The following is a 25,550-nucleotide window of genomic DNA, read 5'->3' as shown; positions in this document are numbered from 1 at the left end:
CATTAAATTGATATCAAATTCAAAGGTAAAGAGGACAACACTTATTGTTGGAATCTAAAGGTCTACAAAAGAATAATAATGCATCTTTATGTAGAAAAACATCAACCCTTGCATTTCACAACTTTATTTACTAAGAGTATTTCCAAACTAATCTTTTCTGTCTCTAAGGACATTCCAGCTGATTATGCTGAGATTGTATGTGAAACTTGAAAAAAAAAAAGTACATTTTTCACAAAGCATTGGCAAACGAGAGTGCTTACATGACAACAGCCGCCGCAAACAATAACCCTCTGAGAATTTTGGTATTCATATTCTTTGACACAGAAATGATAACCAGATCTCAACTTTCATTCTTTTCAAGTACAAAACAAAATTTAATGATAAAAACTTTTATTATAATTTAGTTTTCAACTGCACTACATCATTATTAAATCTCAAGAGTAAGATAAAAGAAAAAAAAAATAATTTGACATTTTTTCCTGGTTGAGCTTATGACTACAAAAACCCTTGACATTGAAAATCATTTTCTTATATTCATGACTTCAAGATGTAATCTGTTAAATTTATAAAAACTGTACAATGACCCCCCCCCCCCCCTTTACAACCTAAGCATAAATCCACATAACAAGTTGGTAAAAATTGGCAAAGAAAGTGCAAACCAAATTAACTTCTTCCCAAAATGTAATCAAATAAGGAAAACACAAAAAAGGTCACAATAGTGCTATGATGCACAGATAAAAAAAAATCTTCAAAAATAAATACAATGCTAAGTTTTAAGTAAACAGTGACAACATTTATGTCACTAAATGACAATATGGTGGATGTTTGTGACAAAAAAGTCCAGTTCTTTTCAATTTTTGTTTCAAATTTTCGGACAAAAAAAATAAAAATAAGAAACAAGCTTCTTTACAGCAAAATAAATTAAAACAAAACGATTTGTCAAATACTGTGAGACATCATCAGCACATTTCACATGACCAGTGGACCAAATATATATAATTTCATTATCAGTTTGCATGAAGAATTGAAGAAAAAGGGAGAAAAGGAACTGATCAATATCTGCAATGAACATTGAAATTTGTAATACTAGTGTCTGCATTCTAAACACAGAGACAAAATGATTGCAAGTTTATCAAATAAAATGGCAAATGTTCAACCATGGGCACCCACACTTTAGGAATATCTGAGATATCTTTCCAGAGACTTCAGTAGTCTTCTGGCTAAACCTTATACTGTACTGGGAAAAAAACCCACAAAAAAAAAATACTCCAGTTTTTCACAAACAAATAATAAAATACCAATGGGAAAATCAAGACTGATGAGCTCAGTACTTGTTAATGCCAAACAGGCGGACTTTGTGGAATTGTGGCAACTTGGGGATTAAGTTGAGGGCAAGAACACCAGCGTTGATCACAAAATGATACTTGTCATAGCGGGAGTAGAAGCTGGCCAGGAAAAACCTGCAAAACAAAGTACAATGAACAAATACTAGAAACAGAATAAATGTCTTTGTGATTGTACGTGACAAAGACTCAAACAGATATATGCCAAACAATTCCATTCAGAATCGTTGCAAAAAGAACAGCCCATGGTACCACAACCAGCAATAATCCATCCACACTATCATAGAAAAAACAGATCCACAAATGCAATTTCCTGCAAAAACAATGTATGTCCTGTAGCTAAAAATACTCAAACATGTGAACTATATATATACCAGGAATCACAGGTGAAGACCTTTAAGGCTATTGAAAGTGATCACAGAATCACATGAACAAATTAAAGCAACCTAATATGATTAGTATTCTGAAAAGTAAAGCAAACAGAGAGCAATTTTCAGAAAATAGTTTCTTAAATTTATCTTAAAAAGGAGCTGCTGAAACCAATTTCCATGGACTTGGAGGAAATTAATCTATGATACTGATACAAAGGAACAGCCAGGCAGCCCTTGTGGGCTCTCCTGGTCTAGATGTACAGTGTTCGCCTCTCATTCAAAACGTCCCACGTTCGAAACCTGACAGCGACGAAAAATTTTCTTCTCTAAAATGTTCTCCTTTCACCCCCTTTCCTGCTCTCTAATACCCTCCTCTTTGCCACCTCCTCTGGGCTCCTGACTCTTTCCTGCAGCCTTTCTACTGTAGATCCTTGGCTCTTTCTTACTGTTCTTTCAGCCACACTCCTGATCTTAGGGCAGAAAAGATCTAACACCTAACCTTCTTGGACGAGGGTAAAAAAATCTCGAAGGTCCCATATGCAAGCTGCACATGTTGAAGACTTCTTGGTGGTCCAAAACCGATAAGAGAAGGCTTCGGCCGCCACGGGGGCAAAATTCAACATTAATTCGTACCCAACAGAAAATGCGTATCAACACATTCCCTACTGTGAGCCGTCGCGGACCTGGCCTCGCTGGACCGAGAGCTGCAAAATTCGGCTTGAGTGGCTCGCTATCTATTCCAATCCAGTAATGAAATTCTCGCCCGATCCAAGTTTTCAAAATAATAGAATAGACTTCCTGTTAGCAGATACGAAAGAAAATGTAGCACTGAGAGACGATTTTCAGCCATTTCAGCGCTTTTTGTCCCCTTCGAAATGTAAAAATGAGAAGAAAAGCGCCCCCCTTCTCGACTTCAGTATATGTCTCATATTTTCACTTCTATATTAGGTACACATACAACACTTTCAGCATTTCTTTGCATTACTTGAGGCAACCTACCTAGGAAGTTTGAATGATGCTGTTGTTGTACTTTTTTAGATATATGACCTTTCAAAGCTGGAAAATTGTTAATTTCATATGACATCTTCGATATTGCATCATCACTTTTAGAAACCCCAAACTAATATAATTGGAATAAATCTTCAATATTGTATCACTATCAGATAGATTATTTTTTAACCTTCAGTTTGATGGGCCATATGATATGGTTTGTGTGTGTTAAGTTGAATGTTTTGACATTTTCCTGTGGTGGGGTAGGGGCGTAAAAATAGGTCAGGGAAAAGCCCTGGGCCAGTGGTGAATTTTGGCCTGGTAGGAAAAGAGTTAACGTGTTCCACGCATTCATATGACCTTATCCAGTTGCGAGCACTGTGAAACACTTACCCCCCCAAAAAACAACAACTGCCTTTTGCTATTTTTTCACAGCTAAAATAAATTCGCCTTGAAGACAGTCTTCTTTTTTGACAAGCAACAGCTTGGCACAGAAGTTCATAATATGAGTATTTTGTCTAAAAAAATATCCTGAGCCACAAATAAGTACTTTAATAAACCTGGTTACTCCTGGTTAGCTAACCACAAAAATGCCCTGAAGATGCCATAAAACAAATTTAGCAAACCACAAAAATGCCATGAAGTTGGCATGTAACAACTCAACAAATACAAAGTGCACTAGAGAGAAGATCTTTGTAGTTAAAATTTGACTCACTTATGAAAAACAAGAAATCATTCATAAGATCTCAACACACTAATAGGTACTCACAGGACCACTGGCACAGTTGTGAGAAATTTTTTGGTGGAAGTGAATTGCTCCCCACAGTCCAGCTGTTCCCACTGTGTCTCTGTGCGGGCAGCACCTTGGTCAGCTGCTTCCCAAGGAGTGCCCTTGGTCACATGGAGCATCACAAACATACTCTGAAACAAACACACAAAACATGTCATCACTAGGTAGGGACCATACAAGTAGTTTCCACCAGTTTAACCCATTTTCTCAACTCAAACTGAATATATTAAAATTCCGGTTTTCTTCTCTATGGGATGGTAGTAAAGTGAGATAGAACCAGAATACAGCACAACTAGCAACCAGAGTTTGAATCAAAGTATTAACTTAAACATTGGGAGTAGAAAGTTTTCAAGGGAGTCCTAGCGGCCTTCCTGCTAAAGAACATTACATTAACAACGTGGTGCCACGTAAAAACCAAAATCTAAAATTCACATTACTCTATCTTTAAATTCATATTAAAAATTAAGTCCACGCAGTTCTCATCAGAATGCTTACATTTTGTGCAATTTCTGGAGCCTTTTCTCCCTAATATACTGATTTTTTGACGATTATTGTCATTAGCTCTTGACTATTAGTATTAGAATGTGGCTTCTTTCACTTTCAGCAGACACATGAGCTTGAGACAAATTTTTTAGTTATTTCGTCTCATGAGTTTCTTCCAATTAGATTTTTGAAAAAAAAATATAAATTTTTAAGCACTGGACCATCAAAACACACAGTTACAGAGATAGTTATTTCTCAAAAGAGGTCAATCCTCTTTCTTCAGTCTATTCTGTGGTCCTCTATAGATGTCTTTGGAACTTCCACATTTCCCATTCAACACAATGTGCTAGACTGCTGAGTTCATATTGCATGAGCAGTGACAGTACAATAGTAACTCCTTGTCTTCCCACTACCTTTCTGTTCATATCTTGTCTTGCAATGATATTCAAAAAATCTTTCCAATGGACCTCAAATGAAAGTCCTCAAACTTTTTCCGTCAAAGCGAAAACACTATCCATAAATCTGATATTTTTTGTGGCACACTAGTCTTCATTCAGATTAATAAGTTTGAGACTGGGCTTCGGCCATATTTTCAATGAGCGGGGTCTAAAAATTAGACAAACCAGTAGTGTGTATTTTATCTGGCATCGGCCACAAGCTGCGGCTGAGCAAAAGTTGTTAGTGTGCTGGAGTAAAGACCTCTTTGTTCATGCAAAAAAATAGTTCACTACTATTACTATACAGTGGAACTCAGATTCAACGAGGTCGCCGGGTCTGACCTAAAATCTTGTTGAATCCAAGTGTTCGTTATAGCAAACACGAGGTTTTGAGTAGATAATTACAGGCACTGAGCAAGTAATGAATAAAGAGAAGTCACAAGTAGTGCCTGAAATGCCTGCATATTATGAGCTGTGTAAAAAAAAAACAACGATTTGTTCAAATGCACACCCCTGTGTCATCTCGATTGTTTACCACAAAGTTGTGTTGCTGTGTAGAGCCAAACATACGGCAACTTTTGATTCCATAGACCAGCGCACAATTCATTATGTAGATCTAAGTCAAGACTAGGCTAGCTTATCATTGTAATAATGATCAGTTGCCGGGGGGAAAAAAAGACTGACGCGTTTGTATATGCGACACGCACACACAGCCACACGAGTGTGCAAGCCGCCCACCCGACCCCGACACACGTTAGAGTAGACACGTGCGCGAGCCAACAACGCATGTGTTGGTATGAAAAAAGGCCGCTGGTTGGTCGCATGCAATCGGCAAAGTGAATAGGCCTAATGGTTCACGATGAAGAAGCAATGGATGGTTTCCGGGAACAGATAAAGTTCGTTCTGGGAGAAGAATGAGCGAAGTCACGTCTACGGGGGCTGTTCACCCTGGAAGCGACCTCGTTGAATCCGATCTCGTTGAATCCGGTTATTTTTATTGATTTTAAAGAAAAAAAATAAACGGGGAATCTGTCTCATCTCGTTGAATCAGAGCTCTTTGAATAGGAGTTCCACTGTAGTATGCTACTCTCTAATCTGAATATGCCTTAAAATATTTTCAACATCCCAAAGCCACTGTTGCAGTGTGAAACATTCCATTTTGGGCAGTCGCGACAGGTTGAGGAGCCAGGAGCTTTTGGGGCTTAAGTTATACCTACCAGTAAAATGGCTTTAACTTTCCTTCCAGTTTTGACACATAAATTTGATCAACATATTTAAGACTAAGTCTTATACTTAAGTCAGATAAATCTTCGCTATACCCACCACATTCTCATCCAGCTCCAAGTTTCACTCATGAGCAGTAAGGTGCTCAGAATAATTGGCACACTTTTGTCTTGCCCTTGAAGCAAGAGACCCCAGCACTAACATTAAACTTTTTCATATTTTACTCAGAGTTGTGGAAGTTTTGAAAAAAATTCTGATATTTAACTCTTGATCCAGAACAACACAAACAATGCGGTAGTGCAAGTCTCCACCTAAGAACCCGGTGCTAGGGAACAAGGAAAATGTGGGATCTTAGATGAACGGTATCTTAGCCGACGCACCAAGGGAAGAATCTACAGTGAACCACAACCGGTAAATGGTTTCCATTCACTCTAAAAATGAACTGACATGACCCCTGAGTGGGTTTATGACATATGGTGAACAAAGAGTGGTCAAACTTTAAGACCAATCACAGTGGCATGAGGCATGCCATTGAGAATCATTGTCACTTATAAATCATCCTATCCTGAGACTCAAGATCTACGCTAATCCAGTTGCCCCTCCCCTTTACCTGTCCAAAATTTATAGCTCTTTCCATTTCTAACCAAGTTCTCCCATCTTTGTCGTTACGCACCATTACATTGTGACCACACAAATTAAAATTTAGTCAAGTTTCGCAAATTCGGTAGTACAGACAACAGCTGCAATGATAAAGGAAGAGTTCACAGTTCAATGTAATCCCGCCTGGAGAGAAATCTTAGACCCTTCCCACCCAGAAAGTGATGTAAGTTTACATGGATGTACAGCTCAGATGCAAGAGCGATGTTTGGGGAAACTAAACGTGTTGGTCAGTTCACACCTCGATATTAAGATCCTGTCTGAGGCAAACATTGTACCATTTCATAGAGTTTTACAATAAATGTGATCACATTCACAAGAATGGCTCATCTTTGATGCGACGGGCAGTTCAATGGTATCAACTTTTCACTCTTGATTGATTGGCGGTGCCCGCCCAGGCTTTTACTCTGTATATTATGATCTGAAAAAAGGGATCTTAGCCGAATGTAGACCTTCAGAGTAAATCAAAGCGGGATCTTAGGGATGACTTTTGTGTAGTTAAAAATTCTGTTTTCTTAAAACAGCGGGACTACAGTACAAAGCGCCTACAAAACATGGTCATATCAAATTTTCTTTTTTTGAAAATAGCACACACATGATACATACTGAGCAATGTCAAATGTAAGGGAAACACCAACTCTTGTATAATAATACTCACAAGATCATGAAGAACATTGGTGAGTGTCCAGGCAACAGCCACAGAGAAGAAAGGGACAGAAAGCAACAGCAAATGGACTCCAAACACCAGCAGCAGGTATGTGAGCCATATCCCCTTGCTGTTGAGGTAGGAGTGTGTGGGGTTGCTGTCACTGTGTGCTACACCCACATTCATTTCTTTGTATTTTTATATGAGATCTCAACACCTTGCTGAGGAAGAATTTTAAAAAAAAACATGTTAAAAATATATATATATATATACAGAGGGTGATAAAAAAAAACAACTGTATACATTTTTTTCTTAATATTTAGCAAAACATTTGTACTAGAATGTTGTAATTTGGAACAAATATAATTCATTCAAAGTCAAAAAGGAATTTGTTTTCATATAAAATTCACAAATAAGAAACTTATTTTCGAAAACGAAAATGGCTTTTATAAAAACCACCTTTAAATTATAATGCAAAATTTTATGCACCAATTTCAAAGATCTTGTCAGGAAAGTCATGAAATGATCGGTTTGTTTTTTCCTTTTTAAAAATTTTTTAAAAATCTAATCTTTCCATCCCTGTAACCTTTAAACAATATTTCTTTTCTCCTTCAGAGTTTAAAAATATTCTTTAAATTGTGATATTCCAAGAACCAATGGTCTATTTATATATACATTTGTTCTCCTTTGGACTCAACACATTTTAATGCATCTTTCGTTATGTTCAGAGGTGGCCGAACACAAGGACCCACTCAACCATGAGTACTCAAAGTCACACACACTACTGTACACCTTACAGTATGGAGCTGTTTCTAGAGACAATATGGGGGGGGGGGGGGGGGGGAGGTTGGCCAAATAGACAGCATATATGGAGTTAACCTGAAAGGTATATATATGGGCTTTGCCAAGGAACCAAATGTCATAGAGGAAATGTTCACTCTTTTCAAGATGATCGAGGAATAATGAACATTGCTATCCTCTGATAGCTTCGCGAACGGGAAAATGGTACAGTCACAGATGAAGATCTGCCTTCATGCTAACCGTTGAAAAGTTGGAAAGCCCTTGCTGCAGACATCTTCTACGAACAGACGTAACATAGGGCTCATCTACTGAATTCTGCACCCTGGTGACCTTTAAAGGGGTGCATATATGGTGTGTGTTTGACTTGAAGTGGTTATTTAGTCAGGGAACTTTTTGTTTTGATTCTCTACAGGTCGTAACTGATGAACCGTTTTCACCCTTGATATCAAAGAACGCCTTAGGGCACTTGAAAACTATTTCCATACCTTGTGCGAAACTTACGACTTACGAAATGAATTGGTGGTACGGAAAAGTTCAACACAAAAGCTCTCTGCTCTTAACTAATCTTAAAAATGAGAAAAAACTACCAGCAAACTTCTGTTGGCTTGTTAAGACTACTGTAGGGTAGGTTGGGGCAACTTCGACAGGTGTGTGTAGTGCCGCAAAAGTAACTGATACTGTCCCACCTTTATGAAAGAACACAGACTATCTTAGTATCGTTGTGCCAAGCAGCCATTCTACTTCTCGATTATTACGTTTTTTACTCTATTTGCATTCCGAATCTTCAACCAATCACGATTTTGTGGCATACCCATGCTTGGGGCAACTTCGACAGGGGGTGGTGCAAATTCGCCCCCCCCCCCCCCCCCCCCCACTCCCCGCTTGGGGCAACTTCGACATAGGCTGAAAGAGTAAGAATACTGACTGACAGGGGCTGTGGGCAACTTCGACAGGGGGCGGATATCTTCAACAGTAGGCTTAACCTAGGCTACTGAGTTCTTATTCAACTTATTGTGCCTCCCCCCCTCTCTCTCTCTCTTTCTCAACTCCTCTAGAATGCTGAATTTTCTGTCTATCATCTCTGTCTCCTCCCAGTCCTCCCCCCCCCCCCTCTCCCTATTTCTCCGAGCACGCACAATCACGAAGACACACACTCGCATCATAGTCCTACGTGCGCACACGTGACACGCACGCACACACTTTCTCTCTCTCTCTCTCGCACACACACACACCCACACACACATTTAGCTTCGAAAATGCGATAATTGAGCAGTCTAGATCTAGATTTCTGCTAGTTTGTATCTGACCGGTCAAGGAATTTCGACCCTCGATGAAAATGATAAAAACAAACACAAGATATTAATGAAATGTGATAGTTTGTTAGTAGTAGCCTACTGGTGATTCTGCTTATATTATATGTATATTATGAAGCTGGTAGGTCGAAATTGGCCCACCCCCCTATCAAAGTTGCCCCATTTCGCCCTGTCGAAGATGCACCAACCCACAAAATCTCACCCCATCATTTTAAATAAATCATTTAAATTCAAATAATCAACATTTCTAATTCTAGTTGGATTAAAATGAACCCAAGGATACCAAAGTTTGGTTATAAATAAATGATTAGTATTTTGAAGTAAGAAAACAAGCGTGTATAAGAAAGTAAATGACGGGTGAAATATCAATTTTTTTCTTCAAGAGCGAAAAGTACGTCGCAACGGAGTGCCGAACTTGGATGGGTGTTTTCTGGAGCTTTCTGACTAAAAAAAGAAACAAGTGGAAGCCTTGGAAGCCCAAATTTTATTTTTAGATAGAATCAAATGTGCAACGAATAAAAGTGGGCTTTGATAATTCCACGACACAGGGGTCAAATGATTCTCAAAAGCAAAGTCTAGGTTGAGGCTGTTGAAGTTGCCCCATGGTCGAATTTGCCCCAACCTACCCTAGTTTGCAATAGGGCACAATCGTTGGGATTTTTAGTGGTACGCTTAATACGAACTAGTGCGCCATGCTACAAAAAAGGGGTACATAACTGAAAATGGGTTGAATCTTTATGTGCTATCTGCTATGTAGAGCAAAACCGTTCAAATTCTTTTTGACTTCCAAATTTAAATGTGTACAAATTTGAAACTCAAAACTTCAGTGTTGGAGGAAAATATCAACAAAAAAGTTGAACAGTTGTTTTTTTATCACCCTGTATTTAAGATACGCTTTGCAATTAAATTTATATTATATTTCTTAGTTTCTTTCCAATGATCCACAGGGTCATCTTGTCATTAAGTTATATAGCATAATAATTAAAGTGTGAACTTTTGTTAAAGTCTTAATTTCTCTTTCCTACAAAAAGACAAAAGATCTTCATCTCCAGTGTTGCTAACCATTTTCCTTTACTACCTCGGATTACTCTGAAAGAAGATAAAATAAAACCTGTGTTTGATGTATTGCAATGCAAACTGGATGAGAATGAGGGTTTACACGTATGCTGAGTATACATTAATTTTTAATCAACTAAACGAGCAGTTACACACTTCCTCGTTGTAGAAAATCAAGGTGGGACGGGAGGGGGGGGAGGGGGGGAGTGGAAGGTGCATGCGCGACTAAATTCTAAATCAGAACACGACCTCACTGGCGTGGCATTTAGATCCCAACTTGACCCAAGTCTCCATAAATAATGTGGTGATTACAGTCCACAGTCATTAAGGAATTGAAGTGGCTATTCTCACCCGGGGTGAGAATAGAAATACGATCGACCTCTCACCCCGGGTGAGACTTGCCACCGTAGGTAGGCTATTCTCACCCGGTGTGAAACAAGACCTGTTTTTCCTAATTTTGGAATACTTTCTATCGATGTGGATGATGAAATGGATAAAGGCAAAGAAAAGATTACGTTATATAGCATAAAAGTTTAAGCTAATTTTATCGACTACAAAGATGTATGGCTATTTCACTTTTCGAATTGAGCCGAACTACGGGGGTCGCCATTTTGTTTTGCCCGGAAGTTCTCGCAAAATCTACTCCTCCCCTCTTCTCTCTCTCTGTCTCTTTCACTGTCTATCGGTGTGGATGATCAAATTGACCAAAACAAAGTTAAAAAATGATGTTAAAACACAAAAGTAAATTAATTTGGTCGTCTACAAAGATGCTACGGCTATTTAACTTTTCGAATCGAGCCGAACTACGCGGGTCGCCATTTTATTTTGCCCGGAAGTTCTCCGCTAATCCTCTCTCTCTCTCTCTTTCTCTCTCTCTCCACTGCCCACAGACAAAATTGTACGCTTTTAGTAGGCTAACACTAACAGTAGAAATGGAACGTTTGTTCACGGCACAGAAGTCTACAATTTTTCTATTATCACAGTGTAGAATTCTGTGGTTTAGGGTGAATGCAAAATTGGTTGGCCTAGATCTAGGCTATAACGGTGAACGCACACCGGGTGAGAATAGCCAAAAGACTCGCCTGCGCTATTCTCACCCGGGGTGAGAATAGAGGTGGCCTGCCTTAAGGAATTCACATACTAAAATATCTAGCACAGTATTACTGTGAATCAAAACTTTGTATATGTTGTACCAGTGCCTACATGACTACATGCATGTAGATCTAATCTATCTAGAGATCTACATTCTAGATTTCTAGATCTCTTATCTCTAGTCTGTGTCACTTGGAAAACAGACAACTGCCAGGCCTACTTTTCTCCAAAGTGACCAAAGTGTGTGACTGTCTTATGACAAAGTAACAACTGAACTTTAAAGACTTGCCTGACTGAACCAAGGCGACTGTTGTGGTGGCTGAACTGAGACCGAGACGAGAGGCGAAATTATAACTCAGGAGGCCTACATACAGTCTACAGTACAGGACGTAACAAGACAATTTTAAGAAAATTAGAAAGGGGAGTTTTAAATTTAAGCACCGGGAAGCCCCCAAATACAAACATTAATAATATACAACTTTTCACATATACAACTTACATAAGGTTATACAAGTCAGTGTGGCGGGCGTCAAAATCCGTTGACAACGATATAAATAAGTTCAGATAATCTTCTATCTTGACTCAACCCTTCACAGAATAGCACCCAGCACAGCAGAGAAGAATGACGGACGACTGTACTGACAACAAAATTTGCGGAAGTACTAAATGTATAATTATGAGGTGAAAACGTAAACGAAATAAGATATATCTACTGAAATATGTACTTTGATATTTTTCAAGATGACAAAGTAAGATAAATCTGGTCTTTTTAATACAATCCCAACTTTAAATCAATAGTTTCATAAATTTGTTGCATGTAGATAAATGTTTAAGATGGAAAAGAACAACGTGTAGCCTAATTTCTTTTGCACGCTGATGTGCGTTGAGTTAATATTCGTTTCAGTAATCCTGAGTCCGAAATTCTATTTTTCCTTGGCGCCGATATAAACAAATATGGCACCGCCCAGCAAAATCGAAGGGCTGCCTCCGTCTGCTGTCCGACTAATTGGAAGTGGTCAAGTCATTACTAGTGTTTTCAGTGTTGTAAAAGAATTGATAGAAAATTCTGTTGATGCTGGTGCAACTGCTATTGACATAAAATTGGTTCGTTGATCAATGATTTTTTAAATGTATCTGTTGGGCGCGATCTGTCGATTTGCGCGATCCATCGATCGCGCAGCGCATTTGATTTGGTTGATCGAGGAAGGCCACCCTTAATAGCGCAAGCGAGTCTTTTGGCTATTCTCACCCGGTGTGCGTTCACTGTTATAGCCTAGATCTAGGCCAACCAATTTTGCGTTCACCCTGAACCCAAAAATTCTACAATGTGATAACAGAAGGCCACCTCTATTTTATCACCCGGGGTGAGAATAGCGAATTCGGAATAGCGCAGGCGAGTCTTTTGGCTATTCTCACCCGGTGGGCGTTCACCGTTATAGCCTAGGCCAATCAGTGAAGCGTTCACCCTGAACCACAGAATTCTCAGAGTTCTACACTGTGATTATAACAGAATTGTAGAATTCTGTGCCGTGAACAAACGAAACGTTCTAGATCTATTACTACTGTTAGTGTTAGCCTAAAAGCGTGCAATTTTGTCTGTGGGCAGTGGAAAGAGAGAGAGAGAGGAGTAGCGCGAGAACTTCCGAGCAAAACAAAATGGCGACCCGCGTAGTTCGGCTCGATTCGGAAAGTTAAATAGGCGTAGCATCTTTGTAGACAACCAAATTAATTGAGTTTTGTTTTTAACATCATTTTTTAACTTTGTTTTGGTCAATTTGATCGTCCACAGAGAGAGAGGGGAGGAGTAGATCTTGCGAGAACTTCCGGGCAAAACAAAATGGCGACCCGCGTAGTTCGGCTCGATTCGAAAAGTGAAATAGCCATAGCTTCTTTGTACATGATCAAATTAGCTTCCTTTTGTGCTATAACATAATTTTTTCTTGGATTTTATCAATTTGATCATCCACACCGATAAACAGTATTCCAAAATGAGGAAAAACAGGTCGTTTCACACCGGGTGAGAATAGCCTACGCTGGCAAGTCTCACCTGGGGTGAGAGGTAGATCGTATTTTTATTCTCACCCCGGGTGAGAATAGCCACTTCCATAGAATTGTAGAATTCTGTGCCGTGAACAAACGTTCCATTACAGGTGCTTTTTCAGTAGTTCCCACCCCCCTTATTTGAGCCTGACCTACATCTAGGTCTATACGTTTGATTCGCGGTGAGCTAAGATATCCAACCTAACAACTGCAAAACATTAAATTTTATATATATGGTAAAATTCACATGCCCCCCCTGAAACCCCCCTACTCTTGTGGCCAAAACCCGTGAATAACAATTGCGGGGTGGGAACTACCGAAAAAGCGCCCCATTACACACATATGCGATTAAACGTAGAAAGGTGCAAACTATTTTTAGGTACGCTGCCCATCTTGTTTGACGTCACACCAGTATACCCCTACGATCACGTGACTACATCTAAGTATAGCCAACCGTATGGCACCAAAGATGGAAGTGTACGAAAATTGCCATTTCCTTGATCAACCAAATACGCTGCGCGATAATTGCGCAAATCGACAGGTTGCCCCCAACATATCAATGTAGATTCTTTAGATTCTATAAGTATAAAAGTAACGTCATGCCATGAATTATGGATGGCTTCAACTTCAGAATCATTATCATAGAGTCTAGATTTAGATCAAGAGTCGGCGCTGTTTGGAAATTGCGTTCCTGTTTGTTTAAAGAAACAGAAGTGATTGCTAAGGACAAAAGTGACCATGTGGGCTAAATGAACCCTGCCACATTAGCCAGTAATCTTTTTCTTCGTTTTTTGTATTAATAAAAATTTATTTGGCCAGCTCTATTTTTCCGCCAAAAATGCTCGGGAAAATTAAACTTGAACTCTATTTCTCCGAACGGTTTACGTTCTCAAGATTTGTTGGTTATATGCGAATAAAGTGGTCCGCGCGCGGGCGTGTGTGTGTGTGTGTATTTGTCTGTGTCTGTGTGAGTGTGCGTTTGTGTTCGTGTGTGTGTGTGTAAGGTGTGAACAGGGGGGGGGAGGCGGAGGGTTTTTTTTTTTTTACATTAAGAATTTTAGTTTTAGTTTTAAGGGTGACTAAATATTATGCAAAATGGGTTATTTCCAAGGACGAGCAGTCTTGTTTTCTCGCAGTACCCTTTGACGGCATTTTCAAATGAAGTATAGTCCGGGAACGTTTCCCCTACCACAATTGAACTTCAATTTGAAGTATCTGAATATTCAGACGTTTAAAAATCTGTAGCTCTAGAAATTGAATTCGATGGGAAAAAAATGCTTCCTCCCAGTCCTCGGAGAATGGCAGAAAGAAAGATGACGCCGAAATCTCTCAAATTTAATAACCAAAAAATCTTGAGAACGGTTCAATGGAAACTGTTCGGAGAAAGTGGTTAGGCTCTCGGACTCGCCACCGTAAGGTCGTGGGTTCAAATCCCGTCAGGGGCCCGACGTTGTGTTCTTGGGAAAGGCACTTTGCACAAATTTTCCTCACTTCACCCTGGTGGAAATGGGTACCCGGCTATAGACAGTGAACGATCTTGTTAGTTTGATAGTGTTTGAGCGTGTGAAATCCGCAGCTTGCACTGTATGCTTCTGCTGAAGCCGAGAATGTTTCTAAGTGTTCTCAAAGGGTCTGATGGGGTGACAATAGTTGTAAAGTGCATAGAGTATGCTCTTGAACATGGATACATGCCCTCTATATAAATGCAATTTATTGTTGTTATTTATTATTATTATTTTCCGGAGTGTTCTGAGAAATAGTGTCTTCGAATTTATTTTGGCCGGATTGAACTTTGATGGACCCACCGTGTGTATTAATGGACACTATTATTATTATTGATGGGGGGGTTTCAGGGGGGCTTGATAGTGGGGGTTACGAGGGGGGCTTGCCCCCCCTGGCAAAAATAATAATGAAAAAAACCCCCACTCAATCTTCACGCTTACATGGCAAAGTATCAATTGGAACGGGAAGGCAATTTCCAAAGAGCACCCGAGAGTCTAGAAGTCTAGATTCTATCTAGATAGATCTGAATCTGGTAGAGCTCGATTAGATAATTTTAAATGAAGACTGAAGAAGTATATATTGATAATTCGAAGTGGCTGGGTACAGTTCCAGTACGCCTGCGCACGGACCCTCCCGTATGCATAGCATTGAGGCTATGTGTAAACCTACGGCACGGCCCTCTACTTCACGTAATCTAATCTAGGCTGTCGTCTCAAACAGAATCATAACCGCAAACTGTTAAATTTAAATAAGAACCCTGTTGGGTTTTTTTTACTTCATGCTCCCGTCTCATGTACATATTTTATTACAGTTTTTCTAGTAGTATTTTGCCTGCTGAACACGAATATAATGGCCTTCATTTTTGCCGCAAATCAGTAGCCTAGTTATTGAGTTATTGATGTTTGAAAACAGAGCTAGGACCAGTGGCTTAATACTTCACTTGTTTTTTATAACAGGGGGGATTTCCATGCCCCCCTGACCTAAAAAGAATCTGGGGGGGTTTCAGGGGGCATGCCCCCCTACATTTCACTATGATTTGATGTTTTGGCAATATTAGGATTGATATTTACTTGAAAACAATTGAATAGCAAGGGTTTTAGTGGCCATACATGTGTTCTGCCACAAAATTATGGCAGTTTAGCCCTCAAATCAGTGCATCTGTGTGTGGGTTCATAAGTAAAAATTTGCCGAACCCTGAAAGTGTCCACGTTGTGGTCAATCCTTTTGTATGGATGCGAAAACTGGACTCTTAACAAGGACACTCTGAGAAGACTCGAGGTCACCGAAATGTACATGGTTTAAGAATCTCATGGCCAGAAGGAAAGGAAGTGGTTATTTTCATCCTCCCTCAGGTGTGCTAACGTACTGTAGGCCTATAGTCTATATTAGCACAGACACCCACAGAACAGCACAGAGAATAAATTATAAGTTGTAGAGATGAGTTTCAGGTATATTTTATTTAATGGGCTGGGCGAAGGCCATATCACACCATGAACAGCAAACAACGGTGAAAAAAAAACCACAGTAGAAGTCTAGCTTAGATCTAGATCTATGGTTTATGCAAGGACGAAATGTCAAGAGCAGAATCCTGTTATAATTAGAGGGAGGGGACTTGTGCGAAATATCTGTTATAGCAGGATAATATTCTCGTTGAAAAGGATCCTATAATAAATTCAAGGGAAATAATAAAGTAGGCCTAATCTATGAGTTTTGTGTTCTCTGCTTATTTCTTTTTATTATCGCCCCAGATTTTGCCCAACATGACTTCTACGTCTTACTTGATCAAAAATCGAATCAGGCTTCTTTCTCTAGCGCTGCCGATGTTGACAGCTCGGCGTTGGCGATCAGAAAGAAAGGGCTCTAGGCTAACTCGCGGCTACTCGCCCGCTGTACGACTTAACTATTCCCCTTTCCCTTGTTTCATTTCTCTAGAAAACATAACAATTTGCACCATGTCAATACATTCTTACGTAACCAACAAATATAGGCACCAAAATCAGGACACTGAACCCCCCCCAAAAAAAAAAAATCGCCTGCTGTGTTGTCCCCCACGACACCACACCCTGTGGTGCGTTCTGTTTGCTTGCGCATGTCACACATTCCCTCCATCCATCACAGCACTGTGACCTCTCCATCCCTGGCGCGGTTCTACATTATGTATAATTGGCCTATGCGCTTTGCACAGCAGCAGCAATATTCCGCTATAACTGACTCGCATGGTTTGTCTGATTGCGCAATAGCTGTATTTTATTTACAAAAATAAAGAAGGAAAAATACTGAGTTTTAGAAAAGTGTCTTTATAACAGATTTCTCGTTATTTCAGGACTCGTTATAATGTGGACTCCACTGTAATACCTGCAGGTCCTCACAATTAGAAATCTAGATCTAGATATAGCCTAATTTTAAGAACGTTAATGCTCGCTTCATGCTCACACCGAGGTGGGGGTGAGAATAGCGGATCATGAGCTATTTTCACCAGGGGTGAGAATATAGGTGAGAAGTGTTCCAAATGGCAGGTTGTGAAAGATCTGTAATCAGAACCGTCAGATAAAGACTATTGAGATTCTTTAACCACATACATGGATCATATGGACCTGAGAAACTGCTGCTGTGTGTAAGATAGAGGGAAAGAAGAGCAGAGGAAAATAAAGAACAACATACGTACAGATGGCCTGCATAACTTCGCAACAAATATTACAATGAGAAAAACTGAGCTGATCAAGAAGAGAGGCAACAGGAAGGAGTGGGGTGTACATGATCATCAACGTCTGTTCCAGACCTGACACCTGAAGAAGAACTAGTGTAGACCCCTAGCTGCCGTTGTTTTGTTTTTTACAAAACTCTTTCTGCCACATTATATGTCTCGCTATTCAGGACTAGATCTAGACTTCCTAAGTCTAGTTTGTTTTCTAAACGCAAGAATAATTTCTTTGTGATTTTTCCACTTAATAATGCTTAATTCTGAATTTGTGGATTTGGCCGATAATTTGAATATAATATAAATGATAAGATTCAGCTCTACTAAATTTACCTCATATAACTTGAATTTTTTTTCTATAGGCCTACTTCCACAGTATCACTGATAATTAGTAAAAGGGGGCTCTCGTGGCCTAGAGGTTAAGGTGTTGGCCTCTCATTCAAAGGTCCCGGGTTCGAATCCGGGTAGCGACCAAAAAATTTTCTTCTCTAAAATTGTCTCCTTTCACCTCCTTTCTTGCTATCTACCAATGTTCTGTTGTTTGCTTTCATTTCCACTTTCTGCCCCCACCCCTCACCCCCTTTGCCCCCTCCTCTGGGCTCCTGACTCTTTCTGCAGCCTTTCTACTGCTACTCCTTGGCTCCTCCTTACTGCTGTCTTTCTGCCACACCCCTGATCTTCTGGTAGGAAAGATCTACACAGCTTTCTCGGACAAGGGCGAAAAATCTCGGAGGGCCCGTGTGCAAGTTGCGCACATTAAAGAACCTTTGGTGGTCTAAAATCGATAAGAGTAGGCTTCGGCCGCCACCCGGGCAAAATTCAAAATTTCCTACCAACTGAAAATATTCGGTGTGTCCCGCGCGCTCATATGACCTATGCAGTTGCGAGCGCCGTAAAACATTTTACAAAAACAAACCAAAAAAATTAGTAAAAGTGATAATATTACTAACAGTACTGTCATTTTGTACCCATAAACACATCTTCCTGCCAGTTATCAATTTAATTCAGATTTGATGGATTAGGGAAGTTAAGGACAATATAACATGAGGTAAATTTTTACTTTCACTCTCACACACCTATGACTGCTTTGTAGGTCAGACTACAGTATTTTTTTTGCTGCAGATCACGCAGAATGTGACACATGGCCACTAAAACTGTCGCAAATCAATTATTTTCTATAAAATTTCAATCCGAAATGCAAAACATCATATTAAGAGGTGAAACAGGAGCTTGTCCCCAGAACCCCCCCCCCCCCCCCCTTTGGTCAAAAGAGTGCAAAGTATTACGCAATTAGGCTTAATGTGATATAGTTTGATTTATAATAAAGCCATCAAATAAAATATTTTTTTAAACTATTAATTTGAGAGGAATATAAAGTCAATATTCATGTAAGACGGATAATAATAATAATAATAAATAGCATTTATATAGCGTATGTCCCCACTCGAAAGCAAGCTCTATGCGCTGCATTGTACAAAACCTGAGCATGAGACAGTTGAAAGTATAAAAGTAGGCAACATAATTATCTTTGACTGTTCATGCTGAGAATAAGAATTCCCCTTCCGGAACACTCTTTGATTGTAGTATAGTCACATGATTTTGTTCTCATATTTTTTTTTATGGTAGAGGGTTTTACGGCGCTCACAACTGCATAAGGTCATATGAGCGCCATTTTTGTTCTCAGTATCTGAAAACTTTAGTATTTTGTTGGTAGGAGCAGCAGAAAAATTGAATATCTTTCTCTTTTTGCCTTTCGTTGCATTAACATTGTTATACTTTTTGTTCTATTTTAGGATAACTATGGACTCGACAGAATTGAAATCATTGATAATGGCTGTGGTGTCAAGGTGGAAGATGTTCCTTTCATGGCTAAAAGACATTACACCTCAAAGATAACATCAACTGATGATTTATTGTCTCTGCACTCATATGGTTTCAGGGGAGAAGCATTAGGTAAGTCTTTGTGTTAAAGCAGTAGTGGTGGTAATAATTTTATTTTAACATCTTTTTTAGAAAAATGTTCCTGTAGTTCTTAATTTGGTTGTATCCCGGTCCCTAACAGCAAATAGAGACATATATCTGACCTGATTTGCCTTAGAAGGGTTCCCTGTATTTTTGGCCTTACTTAATAAAGGATTGCTGGGATTTTGTTTCTGTTGGGATTTTGTTCCAGCCCCATGCGCGTATATTTTCAGCCTTTCTTGTACGTCCCACCTTCCCAAGAGCGTATATTCTCAGTTTCCGAGGTTCAGAATTTGTGCATTTTTGGGGGAAATTACTTTACTTTTTCCGCCGCTTATACCCTTTTGGGTGTCATGGGAAGAAAGAGACGTCTCTCTGCCACCAGCCGGAGAGCTTGGGTCAGGGGGATTCTGTGAGTTATTAGTGTTTCCCTGACTTTATCTATCCAAGTCTTTCTCGGCCGCCCTCTAGCCTTGTTGCCATCGATTTTTTTAATGTTCGCATGTTGTGCTGGGTGGTGTGTTGATAAACGCATAAGATGTCCGAAGCATTTGATTTTTTGGTGTTGGATGTGATACATGACATCATTTTTGCCCACCATTTCTCTGATTACTGTGTTTCTAATTTTGTCTCGCCTGGTCTTGTTTACTGCTTTTCTAAGGCATGGTGTTGATCATTTTGAGTTTTGTTGTCATGGGAATGCCAGGATGTTTCAATAGTGGAGTAAGCCGGTTATAACTAACATTATTGGCCTTTTGTCTGTTTCTTTCTTCTATTTGTTTTTTTAGCAATAAATAACCGCTGCGGACTTGCTAGGCCTGTAACGGTTTCACCAGAGCCATGAAATTAGCATTTCATGCGGAAGACTGGGCAGAAAAGTACATTGAAAATTGTCAAAGATGGCCACACACTGTCGAGGAGGAAAGTGGCCATCTTAGACAGGTGAATGTCTTACATGGTGTCATTATGTCAAAAATATGAAAAGGGGAAAATGGGAACCATTCTAGGAAGGATATTAGTTTAGTAATGTTTGCCTTTTCTTAAAAGGGAATTGCTTGTTTTGTATGTTCTGAAAAAAGTAAACATTTAGATTTTGCCAGATATACTTTATTTATCCTCCACACGGAGAAATTGATCCCAAAATTCTACAAAGGCTAAGCATAGACTTCTTAAACCAATCTCCTGCTTCCCACTTATCTATTCTGGACATCAGCCTTGTGGCTAAACTCAGTCCTTCTACTGGCATAATGTAATATTTACATACATTGTATTATATTGCATGTTTTACCTCGGTGTGAAGTCGTGCCCCATGACTTTCCACACCCTAATATTTGCGTGTTCTGGAGACAGAACAGCAATAGATCTACAGTTTCCTGAAGTGCCTTTTATGAAATGAAAAAAATGTTAAATGATGTAATTAAATTTTCAATCTGTTTGGTATTTTACTATGATTGCATAATTGCAGCCTCATTGTGCTCTGTTGCTGATGTCACCATCACGACCAAAACCAAGACAGATGACTTAAGCTACACATACACAATCGACAAAGAAGGAAATGTCTCAGACAGAAAGCCCTCCCACTTAGGACAAGGTCAGTACCCAAATTGTGTTACATGTTATTGTGAGGCCATCTTGAAAATGTAGTATAAAACGAATATTTGTTCTCATCGACACAGCTGTGAGCTGGTGTTTGAAGGTTCAGGTGTTTTGATCAAGGTTGTTTGTGTGACTCTTAACTCATTCGCTACGTATTATTTTCGGCTTGTGGACGAAATTTTTTCGGGAGGGCGAAATGAAATGATGACTTATAGTGCGCAGTTCACAGGTCTTGGGGGCCATAATTCAAATAAATATCAACATATTATTTACCAACATTTCCAGTATGGTTTGTAGAATACATCTGTATTGTTTATTTTAGTATTTTTCAACTTTGGTTCCTGTAAGAGGCGATTATGCAACACAATTGTGATTGGCTGCGGATAAAATTTGAAAACAAAAAGTTAATAATCGCAGATGAAACTCAAAAAATATGTTTGCACCTAGTCAAATTATACATCAAAATAACCATAACTGTATATAGAACAGGAAAATATTGAAAAATGAGCAGTTATTTACATACATTCCATAATATTTGTACATTTGGATCATAACCTCCGATATTGAAAAAAAATTTTTTTTAAATAATTTTGAAAAAAGGATCCCAAACAGAAAAAAACACTCGTATCTTATATGGAATTATTCAGAATTGCATTTGGAATAAACCTATACATGTCTTGGATGGTACTTTTTGAGTAAATTCACCAAAAAGTAGTGATTTTGGGGAGAAAAAAAATATTTTGACTATTTAGATCTAGGCCTAGATCTAGCACTCAAAAATATTGATTTCTCAATTACAGAGCACTGGCAATTTGAGTCCAGTAGTATCAATATTATAAAGAAGAGTCCTACATTTCTTTAGTGAGCAAAATAATGATACATTTTGTTGTGTAAAAGTACAAAGACTGGTGTCTGGGCTATAATTTGGGCTTCGCGATAAAAGAATGTCGCATAAACTTCGAAATCGTGTTTCAAAACTGAATCAAAACTTCCGATTTTCGGTGGAAACGCTTGACCCGGAAGTCAACTTTATAATCTGACCTTTATTTTAACATGGATATGTGGATTGGAATAGAAATCAAGCTAAAATTGAACGTCAGTTCTGGAGCCGACGGGGGCGGCTTAGCGTACTGACGGCACTTTAGCCGCGCCGCCCCCCACGGCTCGGCGTAGCGAATGAGTTAATGTCATAGATATATTAAGGCTCTTAATAGATACAGACTTTTAGCTGAAATATGGACTTGACCTGATTTTATTTTAAGTGTACTTTTAGAATAGTTTTTAAGAAAAAATTATAAGCCTATTATATCTTTGTTTTCAGTTTTAGATTATACTTATGCATGTCCATTTTTTTAAGAAGTGATATTACGGTCAAAACTACTGTTATGACTCTAGAAGAAGGAAAGGATTATCGAATAAAGTTATGATTTATACAATAAAAACTAATGATTCATTAATTACTCTTTTAAGTTTCTCAGACAATTTAAGTAACTTATATATATATTCAAAGATGTTCTATATTTCAGAATGCTGGTTTAGATAATGGACTATGTGTTTTAAAATGTTTACATCTTATGCACAGGTACCACTGTTTGTGCTCGCAACTTGTTTGCCACTTTGCCAGTGAGACGGCAGTATTACAATAGCTCACAACGCAGAAAAGATGATGTTAAGAGGGTGGAGGAAGTTCTCATTGCCTATGGCATCATAAAACCCCAGTTGCGTATTACACTGAAGCACGGGAAAGATCTCATATGGCAGAAGGCAACCATGAATGATAGTAAGGCTGTGCTTCAGCATGTCCTGGGCAGACAAATTGTTAATAGTATGCTGAACATCACCAGAGAACTGGAAACACCAAAGGTATGATAGTCTATAAATGGGTATTTTTTTAATGCGTTTCTGTGTGCTCTAGTTTTACTTATTTGACTTGGAATTACTGTCCCTGTTAGACATTTTCTTGGTTCCTTGTCTTACTATACTTCTATTCTTTGACAAGCTTGCCTCAGTGCTCTCTCCTCTCCTGGCTATGTGATTAGTAGTTTAGTATTTCAATGCTTCAAAGGTTATGATAATATGATAATCCATAAAGTTTTTGTTCATAATATTACCAATTTGATTTTTGCTAAACTTGTTTATCACTTTTTTATTTGTTAATTCTCCACAGGTGTCCTTGACAGTGTTCATTCCTAAGGCTGGAACTGATGTTAAAGCCATGTCAAGATCAAGCTCAGACAGAACTTTCCTTGTAGTTAATAACAGACCTGTGCATGTGAAAGAGTTTGTGAAGGTTTCTGCCTTTCAGATTTGTTTTTTGAATAAATACGGTTAAAGTCATCTCACACAGATTTTCACACAAGTTTGTTTGCCAACTCAAGCCCATATAGATTCCACCTCCATAACACAGATCTAGAAGACTGACGAGGTGTAATGAAAATTAATGTCTGTCAGAGGAAACTGTATTAAGGCTAAATTGAAAGTTACAGTCAAGCTTTCTGTCATTTTTACTTGTTAAATTTAATTATGTGGGATTGACTTTTATGCTTTTTTGTTGGAAGTTTTGAAAGTATTTCTAACCCCTTTCTTTTCTCTGGCACAGGTCTTGCGACAGTACTATGATAACTGCCATGCCTGTGAATCTGTCAGACACCCAATATGTTATGTATCCGTCACACTACCAACTCAGGAAGTGGATGTCAATGTTGATCCAAACAAAACCACAGTTTTTCTTCAAAACATGGTACATTGATTTATAATGATTGTCATAGATTTTTATCATTATTTCTGTTCATTTGACCAGAAGTCCCATTCTTTCTAAGCTAATTACATCACTGGGAGACAATAAGCTCAAAGTACTGGACTGGTTTGAAAAGACTGTGATTGAATAACTTTTGTTGGATTGTATCATCTCATAGAAGAATGATAAATAAGACCCGAGATCAAATGCTATAGGCTATTGTCATAAAGTTTCTAGGCTGTCTTTCGAAGTTACTTAGCATACATGTTTTACATAAGAAATGCTGTTGTTTGAGTCGTTAGATAAAGAAGGAATTTAGACTGAACTCATATGTTTAAAGACGGCTCTTTTGTTTTTGCAATCACAGCATGAGGTTCGAAATCTTTTAGAAGAGATTTTGCTGGAGGTATATGGGCCGCTAGAAAATGTTCCGTCTTGGCACTATGCCGAGTCTGCCCCACCAGCTGGAAAACAGACAAGAGCAGATGAAGAGGATGGCAGTAGAAGTCACAATGTGAAGGTTGGATTTTCTCAACACTTGTACATTTTCATTGCGATTTTATGTTCCATTTAAAGAAATGATATGTATAAAACATTCAATTTTCCGTACATCCTTGCCAATTATAGCTTTACTCTTTGGACAAGTCTTTTTGTTCTAAATATTTGTGTAATTTATAATATTGAAATTAAATTTGAAATTTGCAGAATGTTGATTTTACAACAAAAATTTTCAAAAAGATACATTTCAGAAAAGGACTATCAGAGTAGCATTTCGCTTTTTTTTTCTCTTGATATTTACATTTATCTGGGTTGTTGTTTTTTTCCTTACTTTTTAAAACTCTCGTTTTTTCATATTTTATCCAATCAGAGACAACCATGCGGGCTATTGAAAGCTGATTCAAGAAAAAGTAGTCAAGACCAGACAGACATTCAGCACAGAAATTACTCTGTGGCAAGAGGGGAAAATTCCAGTCCTTGTATAGTGGATGACAATAAAGAAGATGATTTGAGTAACGGTATGTCTCACAAAAGAGAGTCCTTGGATTCTGACCTCAACCACAACAGGCAAGAGTCTTTGACCTGTGCAGAAAAGACAAATACATCTGTTGAGGCCAGTAATAGGGCAGGGCAGCAGAGTGACTCAGTTGAAGCAGCTGCGAGTGTCAACATGACAAGTGAGAATGAAATTCTTTTAGATGATTTTGACAGTGAAGCGTTTTTCAAAGATTTACTCAGTGAAGAAGTGGAGGGCACAGGTGTTAATGACAGCAGTAAGACAGATGCCACAAATGCCACAAGCTGCAGCTTGTCGAATATGAATGAAAACCTCGCAGGAAGCAGCAACTCGTCTGTTCCTTCAGAGACTGCCTGTGGTGTTCTTACTTTGAATACTCAAGTAGATCCAGCTGGGGGCGAAAATTTAGCACCTAGTGAGGGCAGCGCAAAGGAGGCCACTGTTGTCTCTGCAGACTCCTGGAGCAGAGGTCAAGGCCTTGGGCACTGTGATGGCACACCTGTCCAGGTATGTAGGCTATGCACTAGGCTTTTTCTTTTTTTTTTTCTTTTGCATAGTTATAAGTTGTTGTTGATGAAGCTGCGATTGTAAGATATGCAGTCTATGCATCACAGGCCCTTGTATATGGAAAATGTGGAAAATGCTAGCAGAAACCTTTTCTAATCTGAAGACACTAAGCTTAAAAGTTGTCTATGAACTACTCTTTCTGTACCTTAGCTTTAAAGCAGTGATGAAGATTTTTTTTAAAGATAGGTCAAAGTCGACAAAATTTTGTTAATAAATAAAGAACCCCCCC

At 38.8% G+C, this 25,550-nt stretch overlaps 2 protein-coding genes across 2 annotated transcripts in view; one reads left to right on the top strand and one right to left on the bottom strand.

The window, feature by feature from the left end:
• Nucleotides 1-854: 854 nt before the first annotated feature.
• On the bottom strand, nucleotides 855-11,868 carry LOC101850613 (ORM1-like protein 2). Its single transcript, XM_005089415.3, has 4 exons — nucleotides 11,703-11,868; nucleotides 6,954-7,162; nucleotides 3,474-3,625; nucleotides 855-1,460 (listed from the first exon to the last, which is right to left on the bottom strand). Exons 2-4 carry the CDS (start codon nucleotides 7,125-7,127, stop codon nucleotides 1,325-1,327), a joined length of 462 nt encoding a protein of 153 aa, XP_005089472.1. The 5' UTR covers nucleotides 7,128-7,162; nucleotides 11,703-11,868; the 3' UTR covers nucleotides 855-1,324.
• Nucleotides 11,869-12,122: 254 nt separating this feature from the next.
• The window catches only part of LOC101850378 (PMS1 protein homolog 1), a 27,986-nt gene continuing 14,558 nt past the window's right edge, over nucleotides 12,123-25,550 (top strand). The window contains exons 1-8 of the mRNA XM_005089414.3: nucleotides 12,123-12,307; nucleotides 19,238-19,397; nucleotides 20,872-20,997; nucleotides 22,585-22,865; nucleotides 23,170-23,292; nucleotides 23,602-23,742; nucleotides 24,107-24,259; nucleotides 24,608-25,261. Of these exons, the coding sequence (XP_005089471.1) occupies nucleotides 12,158-12,307; nucleotides 19,238-19,397; nucleotides 20,872-20,997; nucleotides 22,585-22,865; nucleotides 23,170-23,292; nucleotides 23,602-23,742; nucleotides 24,107-24,259; nucleotides 24,608-25,261 (1,788 nt within the window). The 5' untranslated portion in view covers nucleotides 12,123-12,157. The remainder of the gene's footprint in view (nucleotides 12,308-19,237; nucleotides 19,398-20,871; nucleotides 20,998-22,584; nucleotides 22,866-23,169; nucleotides 23,293-23,601; nucleotides 23,743-24,106; nucleotides 24,260-24,607; nucleotides 25,262-25,550) is intronic.

The sequence above is a fragment of the Aplysia californica genome, unplaced genomic scaffold (genome assembly GCF_000002075.1).
Source record: "Aplysia californica isolate F4 #8 unplaced genomic scaffold, AplCal3.0 scaffold00006, whole genome shotgun sequence".
In the NCBI taxonomy this organism is placed as follows: domain Eukaryota; kingdom Metazoa; phylum Mollusca; class Gastropoda; order Aplysiida; family Aplysiidae; genus Aplysia; species Aplysia californica.
The sequence above is the reverse complement of the archived record's forward strand: the minus strand, read 5'-3'. Positions and strand labels throughout refer to the sequence as shown.

What these genes read in the sequence shown, in the direction of transcription:
- LOC101850613 (XM_005089415.3), bottom strand. Translation starts at nt 7,127, where the DNA reads ATGAATGTGGGTGTAGCACACAGTGACAGCAACCCCACACACTCCTAC. An exon ending in CCAATGTTCTTCATGATCTT is followed by an intron (nt 3,626 to 6,953) that starts GTGAGTATTATT and finishes TGTTTGTTTCAG; the next exon opens with AGTATGTTTGTGATGCTCCA. An exon ending in ACAACTGTGCCAGTGGTCCT is followed by an intron (nt 1,461 to 3,473) that starts GTGAGTACCTAT and finishes TTTGTTTTGCAG; the next exon opens with GTTTTTCCTGGCCAGCTTCT.